Genomic DNA, 17,270 nt, shown 5'->3' with positions numbered 1-17,270 from the left:
ATTTCTGGGAAAGCCCAGATGTGGATTGGCATCTCCAAGTTCATTGTTGGCTTAAGGGCTTTTTGATTGGGCACTTACTGAGAAGCATTATGGGGTACAATGTCACACATGGACCCCAGTATGCCCATTGCCCAGGAAAGGGGGTAAGTGGTCCCATCCAAAGGTTGCCATTACCAGTATGGGTAGCCACTAGGATAGAAGGAGCACAGTATAGTGCACCTCCCACTTCTAGGTATATTGTGAGGAATATTGTGAGGAAAACATACGGCCATTGTCCTCTTCATCCTCCTCCTTTTCTCCACTTCAGAGGCTTGGAGTGGGAGGGAAGTACTGCAGATAGGGTGATGAAGGTCCTGGTGATAGATCGGTGCTGAGAAGTGGAGATTGAGGGGTATGTGACACTCTTGTCTCCTGGATATAAAAACTGAGGCGGTGCGGTGACTCCAGGTGCCGAATCATAAGGCAGGAGAGGAGTAAGGGGTTAACTGAAGTGGAGCTGGTGCTGCTGCCATTGGCGCAGGCAGAGTCTGCGGAAGCATCTGCTGCACTGAAGTTTGCACTGGGGGTGCAAAGAGTGCCCCAGGAGTAGGTGCCCCAGACGTGGGCACTGTCAGGCAGACAACACTAAGTGGCTCAGTGCCGGGAGCATCAGCTGTGGCGGGTGAGAAAGCAGCTCCGCAGGATCAAATGGGAGTGCCGTGATCTCTGCTTGTGCTCTTGACACCATGACGGCTCTTGGCGCCATCCTGTCAAAGGCTGCCGAGGGAAAGCTGTAGGAGGCGGGCAGCTGAAAGCCCTGAACCTCGGCATCGGAAAGCTGAGCAGCTGACCTGAGGTGCCTGCAGAGTTAAAGTGCTGAGCCATGGAGGAGTGGGCACTTGTGAGGTGGAAGTCATTTAAGACTTCTTTGCTGCGGAGCAGCCCCTGAGGGGGGAGGAAGCTGGCCGTTTGTTTGTTTTACCTTTGAGGGTTTTAAAGAGCTTTGCTGGCCAGGGTCAGACATGGGTCTGAGGGAGTTTTCTAAGGGAAGCAGTTTCAGTCTTAGCTCCCTGTCCTTGCGGGTTCACGCTTTGTTTATTACAGTGGATGCATTTTTGGGGTACATGAGACTCCCCTCAAACAGTGTACACGCTGTGAATGACCATCCAAGATAGGGATGGCCTCATTGCAGGAGGCACATCTCTAGAAGACGGGTGGGCCGGGCATGTCCATAGCCGAGGTGTTTTTTTTGTTTTTTGTTTTGTTTTTTTAAGTAACTCTAAAAACTAAACTATTTTTTCTTAGTTTAGTCAGTTACTATTTATCTAAATTAAACTGAGAAACAGAACTATCTGAGAGGACTGCTGAACTCAGTCTCAAGCCAGGGATGGTAAAGAAGGAACTGGGGAGCCCAGGTTGTGCATGCACTATTCAAACACTGGTTTCAGAGTAGCAGCCGTATTAGTCTGTATTCGCAAAAAGAAAAGGAGTACATGTGGTACCTTAGAGACTAACAAATTTATTAGAGCATAAGCTTTCGTGAGCTACAGCATCCGATGAAGTGAGCTGTAGCTCACAAAAGCTTATGCTCTAATAAATTTGTTAGTCTCTAAGGTGCCACATGTACTCCTTTTCTTTTTATTCAAACACTGACAGCTTGTGAGAAAGGCACAGCACATGCACGGCCCGTAGGGATACGGCTGTAGAAATCTCCAATCAAAGGCACTGGGACGCACCTTGACCCCTACGCCTGAAGTGGAGCACCCCCAGAGACATCTCTCGAAGTAGAACTGGCAGATTAAATTGCAAGGACAATAGCAAGGATTTTTAACAAATCTGTAAGCTTGGGGGTCGTATCCTATAACTGGAAAATTGCAAATATAGTAACTACCTTTTAAAAAAAAAAGGGGGGGGGAAGTGATCTGGGAAACTACATTAGCGTGACCTCAGTTGTATGCAAGAACTTACAACAAATTTTGAAAGAGTGAGTAATTAAATACAGAGGTAAACAGTAACAGGGATAATACACAACATGGTTTTACAAAAGGTAGACGGTACCAGATCAACCTGATTGCTTTCTTTGAGAAGATAATTGATTTTATAGACAAAGGAAATGCTGTAGATCTAATCTAGCTGTATTTCAGTAAAGCATATAGTTCCACATAAGAAATTATTAGTTAAATTGGAAAATATGAAAATTAATACAAGAATCAAAAGGTAGGTAAGCAACTAGTTAAGGGGGAGATTATAACAGGTCATGCTGAAAGGTGAACTGTCAGGCTTGAGATAGGTTACTGGTAGAGTTCATCAGCAATCATCTTGGGACCAATCTAATTTGTTTTCATTAATGTCCTTGGCATAAAAAGTGGGAGTGTGCTAATAAAATATACAGATGACACAAAGTTGGGAAATACTGCCAATATGGAGGAGGACTGGAATATCATAAAAGGAGACTTAGATGACCTTGAAAACTGGAGTAATAGAAATGGGATTAAATTCAATAATGCCAAGTGTAACCACATGCACTTAGGGACTAACAAGAAGAATTTGTGCTATACAGTGGAGACTTATCAGTAGGAAGCGACAGAGGAGGAGAAATACCTGGGGTATTGATGTGGTGCGGCTGTGAAAAAGCCAAATACAATCCAGCAGCAATAAGGAAGTGTTGTTACAATTGTACAAGGCACTGGTGAGACCTAACCAAGAATACTGTGTGCAATTATGGTCTCCCATGTTTAGGGAAGATGAATTCAAACTGGAACAGGTGCAGAGAAAGGCTGCTAATATGAGCAGAGGGTGACAGGGTCAGGCCAGATGGCTACGGGAGAGTGATAAAAGGCAGATCTATTAGCCCCAGGTTAAGTAGATCCCTTTTCCCTGGGTAAGGTAACAGGGAAGATTCCAGAACAATCAGGAACTTTCTGGAAACAATTAAGGCAGACAGGCTGATTAGAACACCTGCAGCCAATCAAGAAGCTGCCAGAATCAATAAAGAGAGGCAGGCTAATCAGGGCACCTGGGTTTAAAAAAGAGCTCACTTCAGTTTGTGGTGTGCATGCAAGGAGGTGGGAGTAAGAAGGCGTACTACTGAAAGACTGAGAAGTACAAGCATTATCAGTCATCAGGAGGAAGGTCCTGTGGTGAGACTAAAGAAGGTGTTGGGAGGAGGCCATGGGGAAGTAGCCCAGGGATTTCTAGCTGTCACGCACCTGTTACAGGAGCCACTGTAGACAGCTGCAATCTACAGGGCCCTGGGCTGGAAGCAGGAGTAGAGGACGGGCTTGGGTTCCCTCCATACCCCCAACTCCCTACTTGGTACCGGAGGAATTGACCTGGACTGTGGGTTCCACCACAGGGGAAGGTCTCTGGACTGTTCCCCAATCCACTAGGTGGATCAGCAGAGACTGCAAGGATTGTTCTTCTTCCTTTTCCCCATGCTGGCCAGTGATGAGGCTAACTGAGTGAACAGCAGATTTGAGCCACGAAAGTGGCCAAACTGAGGGCTGCTGTGAACCTCTGAAGCGAGCAAATCGACCAATAAGCGTAGGACCCACCAAGGCAGAGGAGGAACTTTCTCACAAGAGGAATGGAGAACCTGCCTTCCAAGAGGAGACCTAAGGAGCTTGGCTTGTTCAGCCTTAAAAAATGAAGGCTGAGGGAAGATATGATTACTCTTTATAAATACATCAGAGGGTTAAACACCAGAGAGGAAGAAGAGTTATTTAAAGGCCAATGTTGGCAAAAGAATAAATGGTTATAAACTGTCTGTCAACAAGTTTAGGCTTGAAATCAGATGAAGAGGACTGAAGTTCTAGAACAGCCTTCCACCAGGAGTGGGGGGGGGAAAACAAACTTGTTTCAGGACTGAGGTTGGTAAGTTTATGGAGGGACTGGTATGGTGAGGTTGCCTACAATGGCATAGGGCCCATCCGCAATTGCTATTAGCAAATATCTCCCATGGTTGGAGATGGGACGCTAGGTGAGGAGGCCTCCGAATTACTACAGAGACTCCTTTCCCAGGTGTCTGGGTGGTGAGTCTTACCCACATGCTCAGTGTCTAAGTGACTGTCATATTTAGGATCAGGAAGTATTTTCCCCCCAGGTCATACTAGCAGAGACACTGGGCTGGGGGGAGGGGGCTTACCTTCCTCTGCAGCATGTGGCCTGAGTTACTGGATGGTTTGAACTAGAGTAAATGGTGGATTCTCTGTAACTTTAAGCCTTTAAATCAAGATTTGAGAACTTCAGGAGTGGGTAGATGACGTTCTGTTGCCTGCAATGTGCAGTAGGTCAGAGTAGACTGGGGTGGGCAAACTTTTTTGCCCGAGGGTCACATCTGGGTATGGAAATTGTATGGTGGGCCATGAATGCTCATGAAATTGGGATTGGGGTGCGGGAGGGGGTGAGGGCTCTGGCTCAGGGTGCGGGCTCCAGTGTGTGGCCAGAAACGAGGAGTTCAGAGCGCAGAAGGGTGCTCCAGACTGGAGCAGAGGGGGTGGGGGCTCCAGCTAGTGTGCATGCTCTGGGGTAGAGCTGGGGATGAGGGGTTTGAGGTGTAGGAGGATGCTGCGGGCTGGGACCGAGGGGTTCAGAGGGCGGGAGGGGAATCAGGGATGGGGTTGGGGCATGGGATGAGGGTGAGGGCTCTGGCTGGGGGTGCAGGCACTGAGGTGGGATGGGAATGAGGAGTTTTGGGTGCAGGAGGGTGCTCTAGACTGAGATTGAGGGGTTTGGAGGATGGGAAGGGGCTTGGGGCATGGGCTCAGGCAGCGCTTACCTCAAGCAGTTCCCGGAAACAGCAGCATGTACCCCCTCCGGCTCCTACACGGAGGTACAGCCAGGTGGCTTTGTTGTACGCTGCCCCATCTGCAGGTGCCTCCCCGCAGCTCCCATTAGCCAGGAACCGTGGCCAATGGGAGCTGTGGGGGCAGTGCTTGGGGTGAGGGCAGCATGCGGAGTGGAACCCCCTGGCTTCCCCTACATATAGGAGCCAGAGCAGGGACATGCTGCTGCTTCCGGAAGGATGCGGAGAGGTTCCCAACCCTGCTTCCTGGCTGGAGTACCGGAACAGGCCAAGCCCCAGACCCTGCTCTCCAGCGGGAGCTTGAGTGCCGTATTAAAACGGCTGGATGCAGCCTGCAGGCCGTTGTTTGCCCATCCCGGAGTAGATGATCATGATGGTGCCTTCTGGACTTAGTCTATTAACTTATACTGCAATTTGGAGTGTGGCAAGCCAGGATGTAAATCTACAGTGCATCAGCCTGCTGCCATACAGTAAGGATTATGTAATACAGAAAATTTAGTGAACAGTAGCAGGGTCCACAGCAGACAGGTGTGTAGATTCACACCCCAGCTTGCCAGCACTAAATCGCCATAAAGACCAGCTCTCAGTTGCATTGAAAATCTGTCAGGTAGGCAGTCAGAAAACTGCCCTCTGAAGTGGGTTTTATTTTTTTTTAAACTCTTATGGTATAAGAACACTTACTTTACAGTCTGGAAGACCAGGAATGAGGCTTCTAAAGGGTAACACACACACAAAAACAATGTGTCTCTTTGTCCTCCTCTAGTAGCTAGAGCCCAGAGGTTTATCTGCTTGTTACTGCTTATGAGCTAGTGGATCTGGTCCTTTCACTCAAACTGAAGAGACATATGCTTTTTGATCTACAGGTTTGAAGTACAAACCCTGCAGAAGGCTCCTCCAGGATGCCCTTCCACAAGGCTTTTTGGTGAGGAAGGTAAAAAGCCTGCACTGCCTATTAGGGAGGGTTTGAGGTGTGAAGTCCTTACACATTACGTAGCAATCCAGAGTCTGGATTTCCTCCAGGAAGAACAAACCGCAGGGATGTAGGTCTGTTTCCAAGGAAAGGAGAAGTCCTGGCAAAAACTAAGGGCTAGATTATGGATGAGGCTATGAGGCAAAGTAAGATCCACTAATTTGTGACACCTCCCTTGACCTTGGATCCAGGGATGTAAAGAGGTAAATGGGCACTGTACTCCTAGTACTCACCCCTCCACGCAGGTGGACACGGAGTAGGAAGGGAAGATTGAAGACTGGGAAGAGCCTTGTTTCTATCTAACAATGAGTAGCCAGAACAGAGAGGGGGAAGTAATCTGTTACTGGTCTGGTCCTGATCTGAAGCAACCGAGGGAGCAGAGAGAGATTTGTATTTCAAAGGCATGATTCCTTCTGAAAAGTGTATGGAAGATTTTGGCATTTTTAAAGAAAATGTGACTCAGTTTACCTACCCACTTTTGTATTGTGGGCTCAAAGGGATAACTCCTGTCCAGAGCTATCCATGCAGGAGACCAGAAAGAGAGAGAGATCTGAATTAACTCTATCACCCATCATGCTTCACCAGTCATTCAGCTGTAAAATATTATCTCCCACCTAGTTGGGCAGATTAGGCAGACACTCTTGGCTTAGGATAAAGGAGGGGATGACCCTTGAGGAGGAAAAGCTTTAAAAAAAAAAAAGGGCATTTGGTTCTGTTAAAAAGCAGCCCTGAGAAACTGTAAGAGGAGAGATGACGGAAGGGAGCCAGAAGCAGGGGCTGCAGGCATCTGGGCTCTCTTCCCAACCCAAGGCTGCATGTGCTAAGCAGAACCTCCTTAACTAGCAAGGAGAAGCTAAAAGGTGAAGTAAGATTCAGTTTATAGGCCTTCTGTGATTTTAACCCATATCTCTGACTACTCTGTTTCTGTTGACCATAAAATAATACTGTTTTATAAAGACTGAACTGTGTTGCTGTTTACTTTTTTTTGTTTGTTTGTTTGTTACAAGCTCCCAAGAAAGATGATCCCTGCAGTGTGCTACCTAAATTGGCCCCTCTAATGGAACCATCTGAAACAGGGGTGCTGAAGCCTAGGAACCTTGTCTGAGAGTGGTAGTGTTGCAGGATTCTCCTGGAGTGAAGTGAAGCCACAGAGCCTATCACTGGAAAGGAAGCACTCACAAGAGATTGCAGAAGGGTTTCAAAGCATACCATACTCTGAAATCCATGACATCTTCTCTGCATTGCTGCTGGGGTGACACACCGATGTACTATTCCTTACATAGGGCTAGACTGTGCTGTTACAATCCAGCTCTAGATGTGCAACAGCACGTACGCAATAGAACAAAAAAAGTTAGGGAAGTTTTAAATTAAAAAAAACAACACTCCAGGCACACACAGAAGGTCCCTACATCTTTAGCTTATCATGCAAAGGGATGAAGTGAGACAGCAGACATCCATGGGACCTCTTTTTTTTTAACAACCTTGGCTCAAAATTTTCAAAGAATTAAAAGGGCTATGCTTTCCAGAAGGGTCCTAAAGTTCAGCACCACTGAGGGTGAGGATGCACCCCCAAGTGGCACTATATACCAGTACCTCAAAAAAGAAGTGTTTAAAAAAAAAAACAGGAGAGAAGATGCTATATTTTCTTGTATTTACTTACACTAGATAAACGCAAGACATTCTGAAGACATTTTTCTGTTATCAAGCAAGAGTTGCTATTTTGAACAACGGACTTATTTTTGCCACTTAGTATGTTTATACTAACCCCTAGCTTTTCTTCCTCTCTCATCTTTTGAAGTTCATTCTCCATTATCTGTTTTTCTTCTGCTAGCAACTGATACTCATTTTGAATCTTCTGGTATTTCTAAGCACAGACATTGTTAGTTAATTGCAAGAACAAGATATCCTGATTTCAGCTTGCGTCTTATAATTGAGGCTACGAGTTTGTCACGGAGATCACAGAAGTCACAGAGATTGGGGCACGGGAGGGAGTGAGGGCTCTGGGTGGCGCTTACCTCGGGGAGCCTCCCCAAAGCAGAGATGTGTACCTCCCTCAGCTCTTAGGCAGAGACGCAGCCATGCAGCTCTGCGTGCTGCCCCCGCCTGCAGGCACTGCCCCTGCAGCTCCCATTGGCCTCGGTTCCCAGCCAATAGGAGCTGCTGAGACGGTGCTCAGGGCGGAAGCAATGTGCTGATCCCCCTGGCCACGTCTCCACCTAGGAGTAGAGCAAGGGACATCTCACTGCTTCCAGAGAGCCACGTGGAGCCGAGTAGGATGTCTCCAAGCCCCTTCAATCCTTCCACAGCACCACCAGGGGTCCCCATGTGGAGCCGGGTAGGAAGACTCCCAACCCTGCCCCCCCCAGCATCGGGCTGCTTCCCCAGAGCACCCGCAGTGCCCTGGGCCATCTTCCACCCGCCCCCCCAGCACCCAAGATTTAGGGGTAAAGTGTACAAGTCATGGACAGGTCACAGGCCATGTATTTTTGTTTACTGCCTGTGACCTGTCCATGTTTTTTACTAAAAATACCCATGACTAAAACGTAGCCTTACTTATAGTTATTTCTGTTACATAAGAAAGAACTGAAATGTCTAAATGTAGAGGAAGAAATACGCCAGAATTCAATCCTGGAAAGTTCTGGGCGCTCTCTGAAATCGGTGGAGGGTACTCTGTACTAGAGCTTGCTAAAACTTGAATATTTCGGTTTTGGTATTTTTGAATCTGCTTTCATCCCAATTTGGAACTAAAGCAAATTTGCCAAAATTTCCTGGAAAACTGGAGATCCCTGAATATTATTTCAGAAACATGAAAATATGGTCTTCCTGAAACAAAATGTGAAATTGACATTTTTGTCAGTTGCACAACTGTCATTAAAATTGACAGGAAAGCCTGTATCACTTAGCTGCTCCAGGAGGGAGATTCCACCAGTGCTGGAGCTCGGATTCTTGGGGCTGCTAGGCTCCCTTCTCCAGTTGGGGTTCAGGGAGGGGTAGGGGAGAGGGCAGGCAGGCTTCCTGCTGCAGAGCGGTGAGCCTATCAGCCCTGAGAGTCCCAGCTCCAGGCAGGTATCCCAAGGCTGCTGCCAGGGTGTCAACCCTCAGAGTCCTGGCTCCAGCATGGGCTCTGGCTGACTCCCTATTATGGAGCCTAGCAACCCAAAAAGTCCAGGCTCCAACCGGGGCTGTTGTCAATGGATCGGGGAGCCTGCCCACCCCCCACGACCCTGGCTCCAGAGTGGTGTCCAAGGACTGATAGGCAACCTGCCACAGTGAGGGTTTCCAGTGGAAAGTTGCCTGTGTTTCATTGAAATTTTCATTGAATCTGTAATAGTAATTGTGAAACATTTCACTATAAGGAATCCAGTGTTTTTCAATAAAACTATGTTTTGTTGGAAAAATTCTGACCAGCTCTCCTCAGCACTGCTAAGGGAGATGTTCAGCCCTATGCAGGTTCAAGCCCTTAATTTTTCCCAGACTTTATTTATTTGAAGTCTTCTATTTCTTGGACTTGTGAATTTACTGTCAAGGCATTCCTGTCAATTTTCAGGTTTTTTTCCCCTTACAGTGGAAGCAAAATAGTTCTGGATTAAATTAGTCCTCTTCTTTTTATAGTAGGGATATAAATATCGTTTAAAACGATAAAAAAATATTTTGTTTAAACAGTTAACCGATTAAAGGGCCGACCAGCTGGCATGTCTGGGGCTGATCCGGTCTGCCGGCGTGGCTGGGGCCTGGGCCAATCTGGCCGCCCATTGTGGCTGGGGCTGAGGCCACTCCGGCTGGTGCAGGGCTGCTAGGATCATCCAGCTGGCTGGCCCTGGGGTTAACAATTAAGGCGGGTTAACCGGTAAGACTAATGTTTAACTAACGGTTTACATTTTACATCCCTATTTTATAGTACGTTCCTGAAAGTGTAAATGTTATAATTGCAAGAGAAATGGACTCGGACTATCTGATATAGCTGGGTATATGTGACTTTTCTGGTCTTTATTTTGACTCTTTAAAAACCTTTTTCCCTTTGCTGAAGCGATGAGGATAAACAGTAATAATTTAATCACTGTCTTCCATAAAACAGTGGGTTTTCCATCAAACTATGCTCTAGGAAACTCACAATTTTAACTTTAAAATACAGCATACTTACACCTTCTAGGACATCTTGTTCATTTGAAATTCTGAAAAATAAAAGACAACATCCTTCTGATTTATATTTTTCATCAGTATTTCTTATTTGAAGACAAGCTGCATGGAATCCAAACCATTATATAATTATATATAATGACATATCATGAAATACTTAGTCATCTTTGATTTAAATGAACAAAATGCAGTGTAGTATTTGTGGTTAGAGATTGTTTCATGTTTTTAAACCCAGGGTGAATAATGGATTTTAAAACAATATCACTATAACCCTGTATCTCATGTACATAAAGAGTTTCTGTATTTGTTTGAGTTTTCATTGTAAATTATAGATTTTTTTTTCTATCACTCTACTTTAGAATAAAAGCAGAGTAGTGCTTTCTCTGATGTCATTAGATATGAGAAGATTACTCATCTTGCGAGTAACTTGTGAGGTTCTTTGAGATGTGTGTCCATGTGGGTGCTCCACTTCAGGTATTGGGGCATCCTGGTGCCTCCAACCAGAGATTTTCAGTTGCAGTGTCTGGTCAGGATGCATGTGCACAGTAGCTGTCTCACAGTGCCATTGGCACTTCATCTCTCACTCACGAGGCCCAACCTCCTTCTCTACTGTAGAGTCCTTCCTGTGAACTCCAAAATAGAGGGTAGTGGAGCACCCACAGGGACAGAAATCTCAAAGAACCTCAGTTACTGCACAAGGTGAGTAACCTTCTCTTCTTCTTCAAGTGCGGTCTCTGTTGGTGCTCCACACCAGGTGACTGTAGAGCAGTGCCCCATTATGGAAGAATGGGTTTTGGAGTTGTCTGTACAGTTGAGGCTAGTACAGTAAGGCTAAGGATAGCATCAGCCTCTGAGCTATTGCGTAGTGGTTTGTGAAAGTGTGTATGGAAGCCCAAGTGGCAGCGTGACATAGTTCTCTGATTGGAACGTTATGTAAAAATGCTGTTGAGGTCGAAACTGATCTCGTTGAATGGGCTCTGATCCCTGTCTATATTTTGGTGTTGATAACATAAATGGATGCAATTCGAAATCTGTTTCAATAGTCTTTGTTTCAAAATGACTGCGCCCTTCGATCATTCAGTGGTGGAAACGAAGAGTCTCAGCAACTTTTGGTAAGATTTCATTCTATCTAGGTAGAATGCTAGTACTCTTCTAACATCAAGAGTGGACGGTAGTCTCCTGTGTAGACCCATGCAGCTTAGGGTGAAATGCGGGTAGGTGGATGGGCTGATTAAGATGGAATGATAAAGGTACCTTCAGTACGAATTTTGAATGTGGTCAGTCACTTTGTCTTTGAAGAATATGGTGTCTGGAGGGTGGGCCATGAGTGCCCCTATTTCACCTATTCTTTGTGCTGAAGTGATCACAACCGGGAATGCTACCTTCATTGATAAATGGAGTAAAGAATAGTTAGCAAGTAATTTTGAAAGGGGCTCTGGTAAGGCCTCTGAAGCATAAGCACCGACTCCATAGGTGCTCCAGGGCTAAAAAAAAAAAATCAGCACCCACGGGCAACCAAGCTCCCCACCCCATCCCACCTCACCTCCGCTTTCTCCCCTGAGCATCCCCACTCCTCCGCCTACCTCCCAGTGCTTGCTGCCACCAAATAGCTTTAGCAAGCTCCAGGAGGGATGGGGGAGGAGCTGGAATGTGGCGCGATTGGGGAGGAGGCGGGGAAGATGCAGGGATTTGGGGAAGGCATCGGAATAGGGGCAGGAAGGGAGCAGAAACTTTGGGGAAGGGGTTGGAATGGGCACGGGAGGGGGCGGGGAGGGGTGGAGTCGGGGCAGAGGGGAGTCAAGCACCCACCGGCACCAGTAGAAGTCAGCACCTATGCTCTGAGGACCAGATTTAGGTCCCATGCTGGTGTAGGGTTGTGAACTTCAGGATACATATTCTGAATGCCTGTGAGGAAGTGTTTCGTAATCGGGTGAGTGAAGGATGAAACACCATCGATCATGTTATGGAAAGCAGTTATGGCTGCAAGGTGTAACCTAAGTGAACAAATGGATAGACTTATTGTTTCAATTGTAATATACTCCAAAATCGAATGAATGGTGCTGTAAGTGCTGGTATATGGTTGTTGTGACAACACATGTAGAACCTCTTCCATTTTGGGAAGTGGTACACATGTTAATTTCCTGTTGTTTGGCAACACCTTTTTAATCACAGAATCATAGAAGAATTAGTAGGGGAAGCAAAAGTGGATGGGAACCTGGGAGGTAGTGACCATGAGATGGTAGAGTTCAGGATCCTCACACAAGGAAGAAAGGAAAGCAGCAGAATATGGACCCTGGACTTCAGAAAAGCAGACTTTAACTCCCTCAGGGAACTGATGGGCAGGATCCCATGGGAGAACAACATGAGGGGGGAAAAGGAGTCCAGGAGAGCTGGCTGTATTTTAAAGAATCCTTATTGAGGTTGTAGGAAAAAACCATCCCAATGTGTAAAAAGAATAGTAAATACGGCAGGCAACCAGATTGGCTTAACAGTGAAATCCTTGCTGATCTTAAACACAAAAAAGCAGCTTACAAGAAGTGGAAGATTGGACAAATGACCAGGGAGGAGTATAAAAATATTGCTCGGGCATGCAGGAGTGAAATCAGGAAGGCCAAATCACACTTGGAGTCGCAGCTAGCAAGAGATTTTAAGAGTAACAAGAAGGGTTTCTTCAGGTATGTTAGCAACAAGAAAAAGTTCAAGGAAAGTGTGGGGCCCTTACTGAATGGGGGAGACAAGCTAGTGACAGAGGATGTGGAAAAAGCTAATGTACTCAATACTTTTTTTGCCTCTGTCTTCACGAACAAGGTCAGCTCCCAGACTACTGCACTGGGTAGCACACTATGGGGAGGAGGTGACCAGCGTTCTGTGGAGAAAGAAGTGGTTCAGGACTATTTAGAAAAGCTGGACGAGCACAAGTCCATGAGGCCAAATGCGCTGCATCTGAGAGTGCTAAAGGAGTTGGTGGATGTGACTGCAGAGCCATTGGCCATTATCTTTGAAAACTCATGGCGATCGGGGGAGGTCCCGGATGACTGGAAAGGCTAATGTAGTGCCCATCTTTTTAAAAAAAAAAAAAAAAAAAAAAAAAGGGAAGCAGGAGGATCCAGAGAACTACAAGCCAGTCAGCCTCACCTCAGTCCCTGGAAAAATCATGGAGCAGGTCCTCAAGGAATCAATTTTGAAGCATTTAGAGGAAAGGAAAGTGATCAGGAACAGTCAGCATGGATTCACCAAGGGCAAGTCATGCCTGACTAATCTAATTGCCTTCTATGACAAGATAACTGGCTCTGTGGATGAGGGGAAAGCAGTGGACGTGTTGTTCCTTGACTTTAGCAAAGCCTTTTACACTGTCTCCCACAGTATTCTTGCCAGTAAGTAGTATGGGCTGGATGAATGGATGATAAGATGGACAGAAAGCTCGCTACATCGTCAGGCTCAATGGATAGTGATCAATGGCTCCATGTCTAGTTGGCAGCTGGTATCAAGCAGAGTGCCCCAAGGATCGGTCCTCGGGCCGGTTTTGTTCAATATCTTCATTAATGATCTGGAGGATGGCGTGGATTGCACCCTCAGCAAGTTTGCAGATGACACTAAACTAGGAGGAGAGGTTGATACACTGGAGGGTAGTGATAGGATACAGAGGGCCCTAGACAAATTAGAGGACTGGGCCAAAAGAAATCTGATGAGGTTCAACAAGGACAAGTGCAGAGTCCTGGGTAGTCAGCAGTTCTGCAGAAAAGGACCTGGGGTTACAGTGGACGAGAAGCTGGATCTGAGTCAACAGTGTGCCCTTTGTTGCCAAGAAGCCCAATGGCATTTTGGAATGTATAAGTAGGGGCATTGCCAGCAGATCGAGGGACGTGATCATTTCCCTCTATTCGACATTGGTGAGGCCTCATCTGGAGTACTGTGTCCAGTTTTGGGCCCCACACTACAAGAAGGATGTGGAAAAATTGGAAAACATCCAGCAGAGGGCAACAAAAATGATTAGGGGACTGGAACACATGACTTATGAGGAGAAGCTGAGGGAACTGGGATTGTTTAGTATGAGGAAGAGAAGATGAGGAGGGATTTGATAGCTGCTTTCAACTACCTGAAAGGGGGTTCCAAAGAGGATGAATCTAGACTGTTCTCAGTGGTAGCAGATGACAGAACAAGGAGTAATGGTCTCAAGTTGCAGTGTGGGAGGTTTAGTTGGATATTAGGAAAAACTTTTTCACTAGGAGGGTGGTGAAGCACTGGAATTGGTTGCCTAGGGAGGTGGTGGAATCTCCTTCTGTCATAAATATAAAGGGAAGGGTAAACACCTTTAAATCCCTTCTGGCTAGAGGAAAAACCCTTTCACCCGTAAAGGGTTAAAAAGCTAAGATAACCTCGCTGGCACCTGACCAAAATGACCAATGAGGAGACAAGATACTTTCAAAGCTGGAGGGGGGGAACAAAGAGTTCTCTCTGTCTGTGTGATGCTTTTGCCAGGACCAGAGCAGGAATGCAAGTCAGAACTCCTGTAAAGGGTTAGTAAGCAATCTAGTTAGATATGCGTTAGATTTCTGTTTTGTTTACATGGCTGATAAAATAAGTTGTGCTGAATGGGATGTATATTCCTGTTTTTGTGTCTTTTTGTAACTTAAGGTTTTTGCCTAGAGGGATTCTCTATGTTTTGAATCTGATTACCCTGTAAGGTATTTACCATCCTGATTTTACAGAGGTGATTCTTCTACTTTTTCTTTAATTAAAATTCTCTTTTAACAACCTGATTGCTTTTTCATTGTTCTTAAGATCCAAGTGTTTGGGTCTGTGTTCACCTATGCAAATTGGCGAGGATTTTTATCAAGCCTTCCCCAGGAAAGGAGGTGTAGTGCTTGGGGGTATATTTTTTGGGGGGGGAGATGTTTCCAAGTGGGCACTTTCCCTGTTCTTTGTGTAACACTTTGGTGGTGGCGGCGTTTAACCTAAGCTGGTAAGAATAAGCTTAGAGGTCTTTCATGCAGGTCCCCACATATGTACCCTAGAGTTCAGAGTGGGGAAGGAACCTTGATACCTACCTTAGAGGTTTTTAAGGTCAGGCTTCACAAAGCCCTGGCTGGGATGATTTAGTTGGGAATTAGTACTGCTTTGAGCAGAAGGTTGGACTAGTTGACCTCCTGAGGTCCCTTCCAACCCTGATATTCTATGAATACCACATCTGTCTGGGCCATGTCAGAGCTATCGGTATGGCCATGTCTCTGTTGTTCCATAACTTGTGTATCACTCTGAATATTAATATGTGGTAAACCCAGGACAAACAGCTACAAAACGGGGGGTAGTAATTAGTCCCAGGGGATTAAAAGTCCCCTCCCTCTCCACTGAGGAGAGAGAACCACGGGGCAATAAGGTTCAGCTAGAAAAGGGGTTGCTAGGGAACCAATTAGGTTCAGCTGACTCCAACTACTTGGGACCTTTTTAAACCCTCCCCTGGGTAGAAGGAGGGGGAGAGTGAGTGAGTGAGTGGAGCAGGGAAGTTGCCAGTAGGCTGTTTGCAGCAAGACACCAAACCTTCCCAGTAGGGAGGCTTCACTCGCTCCCCAGAAGGAAAGGAAAATAAGCACAAGGGACTGACTGAGGAGAGGAGTTGCAGGACCCTGTGCCACCTATAAGGATTTGCCTTGCCCCAAACCTGAGTCTCCAAGGCTAAAAAGGACTGAGCCTGCTGAGGCAAACAAGGTATTTTGCCACAAATGGTATCAATGGAAACGTGTACAGGAGAGGCGAGTTCCATCAGATGAGAAAGGCATCCCCTAGGATCGTGGTCCTAGTCCTGCTCGTGAGCAAAACCTTGGACGTTTGTGATGTTGCAAACAGATTGATGTGTGGTGACCCCCACATACAGAATATGTGTTGTGCGAGGTCATCGTTCAGTTACCATTAGTGTTCTTGTGAAAACTGTTTGCTCAATTTGTCTGCCGTCGTGTTCTGTTGGCCCAGGAGGTACAATGCGGTATTGTGGGTAATGCATCATTTCCATAATGTTATGGCTTCTGTGCATAGGGAATGAAATCGAGCTCTTCTCTGCCTGTTTATGTAGAACAAACAAGCTATGTTTTCTGTCTTTCTTACCGATTTGCTTCGTATCATTGGTAGGAAATATTGGCACATGTATCGAACTGCTCATAATTCAAGTAGATTGATGTGTAATAGTGTCTCCATAGGAGACCATTTTCCTTGGATTCTGTGTTGATCTGTGTGTGTGCCCATCCAATCAGTGAGGCACCTGTAGTGATCATGTATGCGGAGGTCCTGTTTCAACAAAACCTGTAGTGGATGTTGGGTCTTGTTGAAACAGGACCCCCGCGCACACATAGCCTGAATTTCTCCACCATTGTAATGATTGCAGGTCTTTTGGTGGTATTGTCAGGATTCTGTTTAGGGTGTGCATGTATGGTATGTATTCTGTGCTCAGCCAACCCTGGAGACAGCGCATGTGCAGTCATGCATGGAGGCTGCCATATGTCCTAATAGTTGTAGGCAGGTGTGTACAAAGGCCTGTGGGCTCTTTGTGATTACCGATATGAGAGTAGTCATTGTTAGTGATGCTTTGGCTTCTATTGAGTCTAGGTACGTTCCGATAAATTCTAGTTGTTGAACCAGAACTAGAGTAGATTTCTTCTTGTTTATTTGTAACCCTAGGGTATGGAAAAGTGTCATAGTTAAGGCTATGATTTTTTCATGGAGGTCGCAGAAGTCACAGAATCCGTGACTCCATGAATTCAGCCCTGTCAGCTGGAAGCTGCAGCGTCCCATGGGTGCCGGGGGCCCCTCAGAGTGCTCCCTGCAGCCACGGACAGTGGGGGCTCCCCCACAGCTCCCAGCCACCGCAGGCAATGGGGCCACTTCCTGGCTGAAGTGGGGGCCCCCTCCCCGCAGATCCCGGCTGATGCAGATGGCAGGGGGCCCTCTGGAGCTCCCAGTTGCCGTGGGGGGTGGGGACCTGGGAGCTAAAAGCCGACACGGTTGGCAGGGGTACCCCGGACTCTGAGCCACCAAGGGCAGTGGGTCCTCCAGAGTTATGAGCTGCCATGGGCACCGGGGATCCTTCAAAGCTCTTAGCTGCTGCATGTGGCAGGGTACCCTGGAGCTCTGAGCCAGGGAACTCTGGAGCTCCAAGCCCGCACAGGCGGTAGGGGCCACCAGAGCTTGGAGCAGTCCCCACAGTTGCTCAATCTCTGCAGGCAGTGTGGGACCCTGCAGCTAGGCTCCCCATTTTGTCAGGGATATTTGCAGTAAAAGTTAGGAACAGGTCACTGGCTAATGTGAATTTTTCTTTATTGCCCATAACCTGTCCATGACTTTTACTAAAAATATCTATGATAAAATCTTAGCCTTAGTTATAGTCCTCTG

The 17,270-nt window shown here is 46.6% G+C and overlaps 1 protein-coding gene across 1 annotated transcript in view; it reads right to left on the bottom strand.

Annotated features, from left to right (window-relative positions):
- The window catches only part of CCDC7 (coiled-coil domain containing 7), a 294,105-nt gene that overhangs the window by 197,192 nt on the left and 79,643 nt on the right, over positions 1-17,270 (bottom strand). The window contains 2 exon segments of the mRNA XM_043507137.1: positions 7,519-7,617; positions 9,895-9,925. Of these exon segments, the coding sequence (XP_043363072.1) occupies positions 7,519-7,617; positions 9,895-9,925 (130 nt within the window).

The sequence above is a fragment of the Dermochelys coriacea genome, chromosome 2, assembly GCF_009764565.3.
Source record: "Dermochelys coriacea isolate rDerCor1 chromosome 2, rDerCor1.pri.v4, whole genome shotgun sequence".
Taxonomy (NCBI): domain Eukaryota; kingdom Metazoa; phylum Chordata; order Testudines; family Dermochelyidae; genus Dermochelys; species Dermochelys coriacea.
Note: the sequence above shows the minus strand (reverse complement) of the source record. Positions and strands in the feature narration are given on the sequence as shown.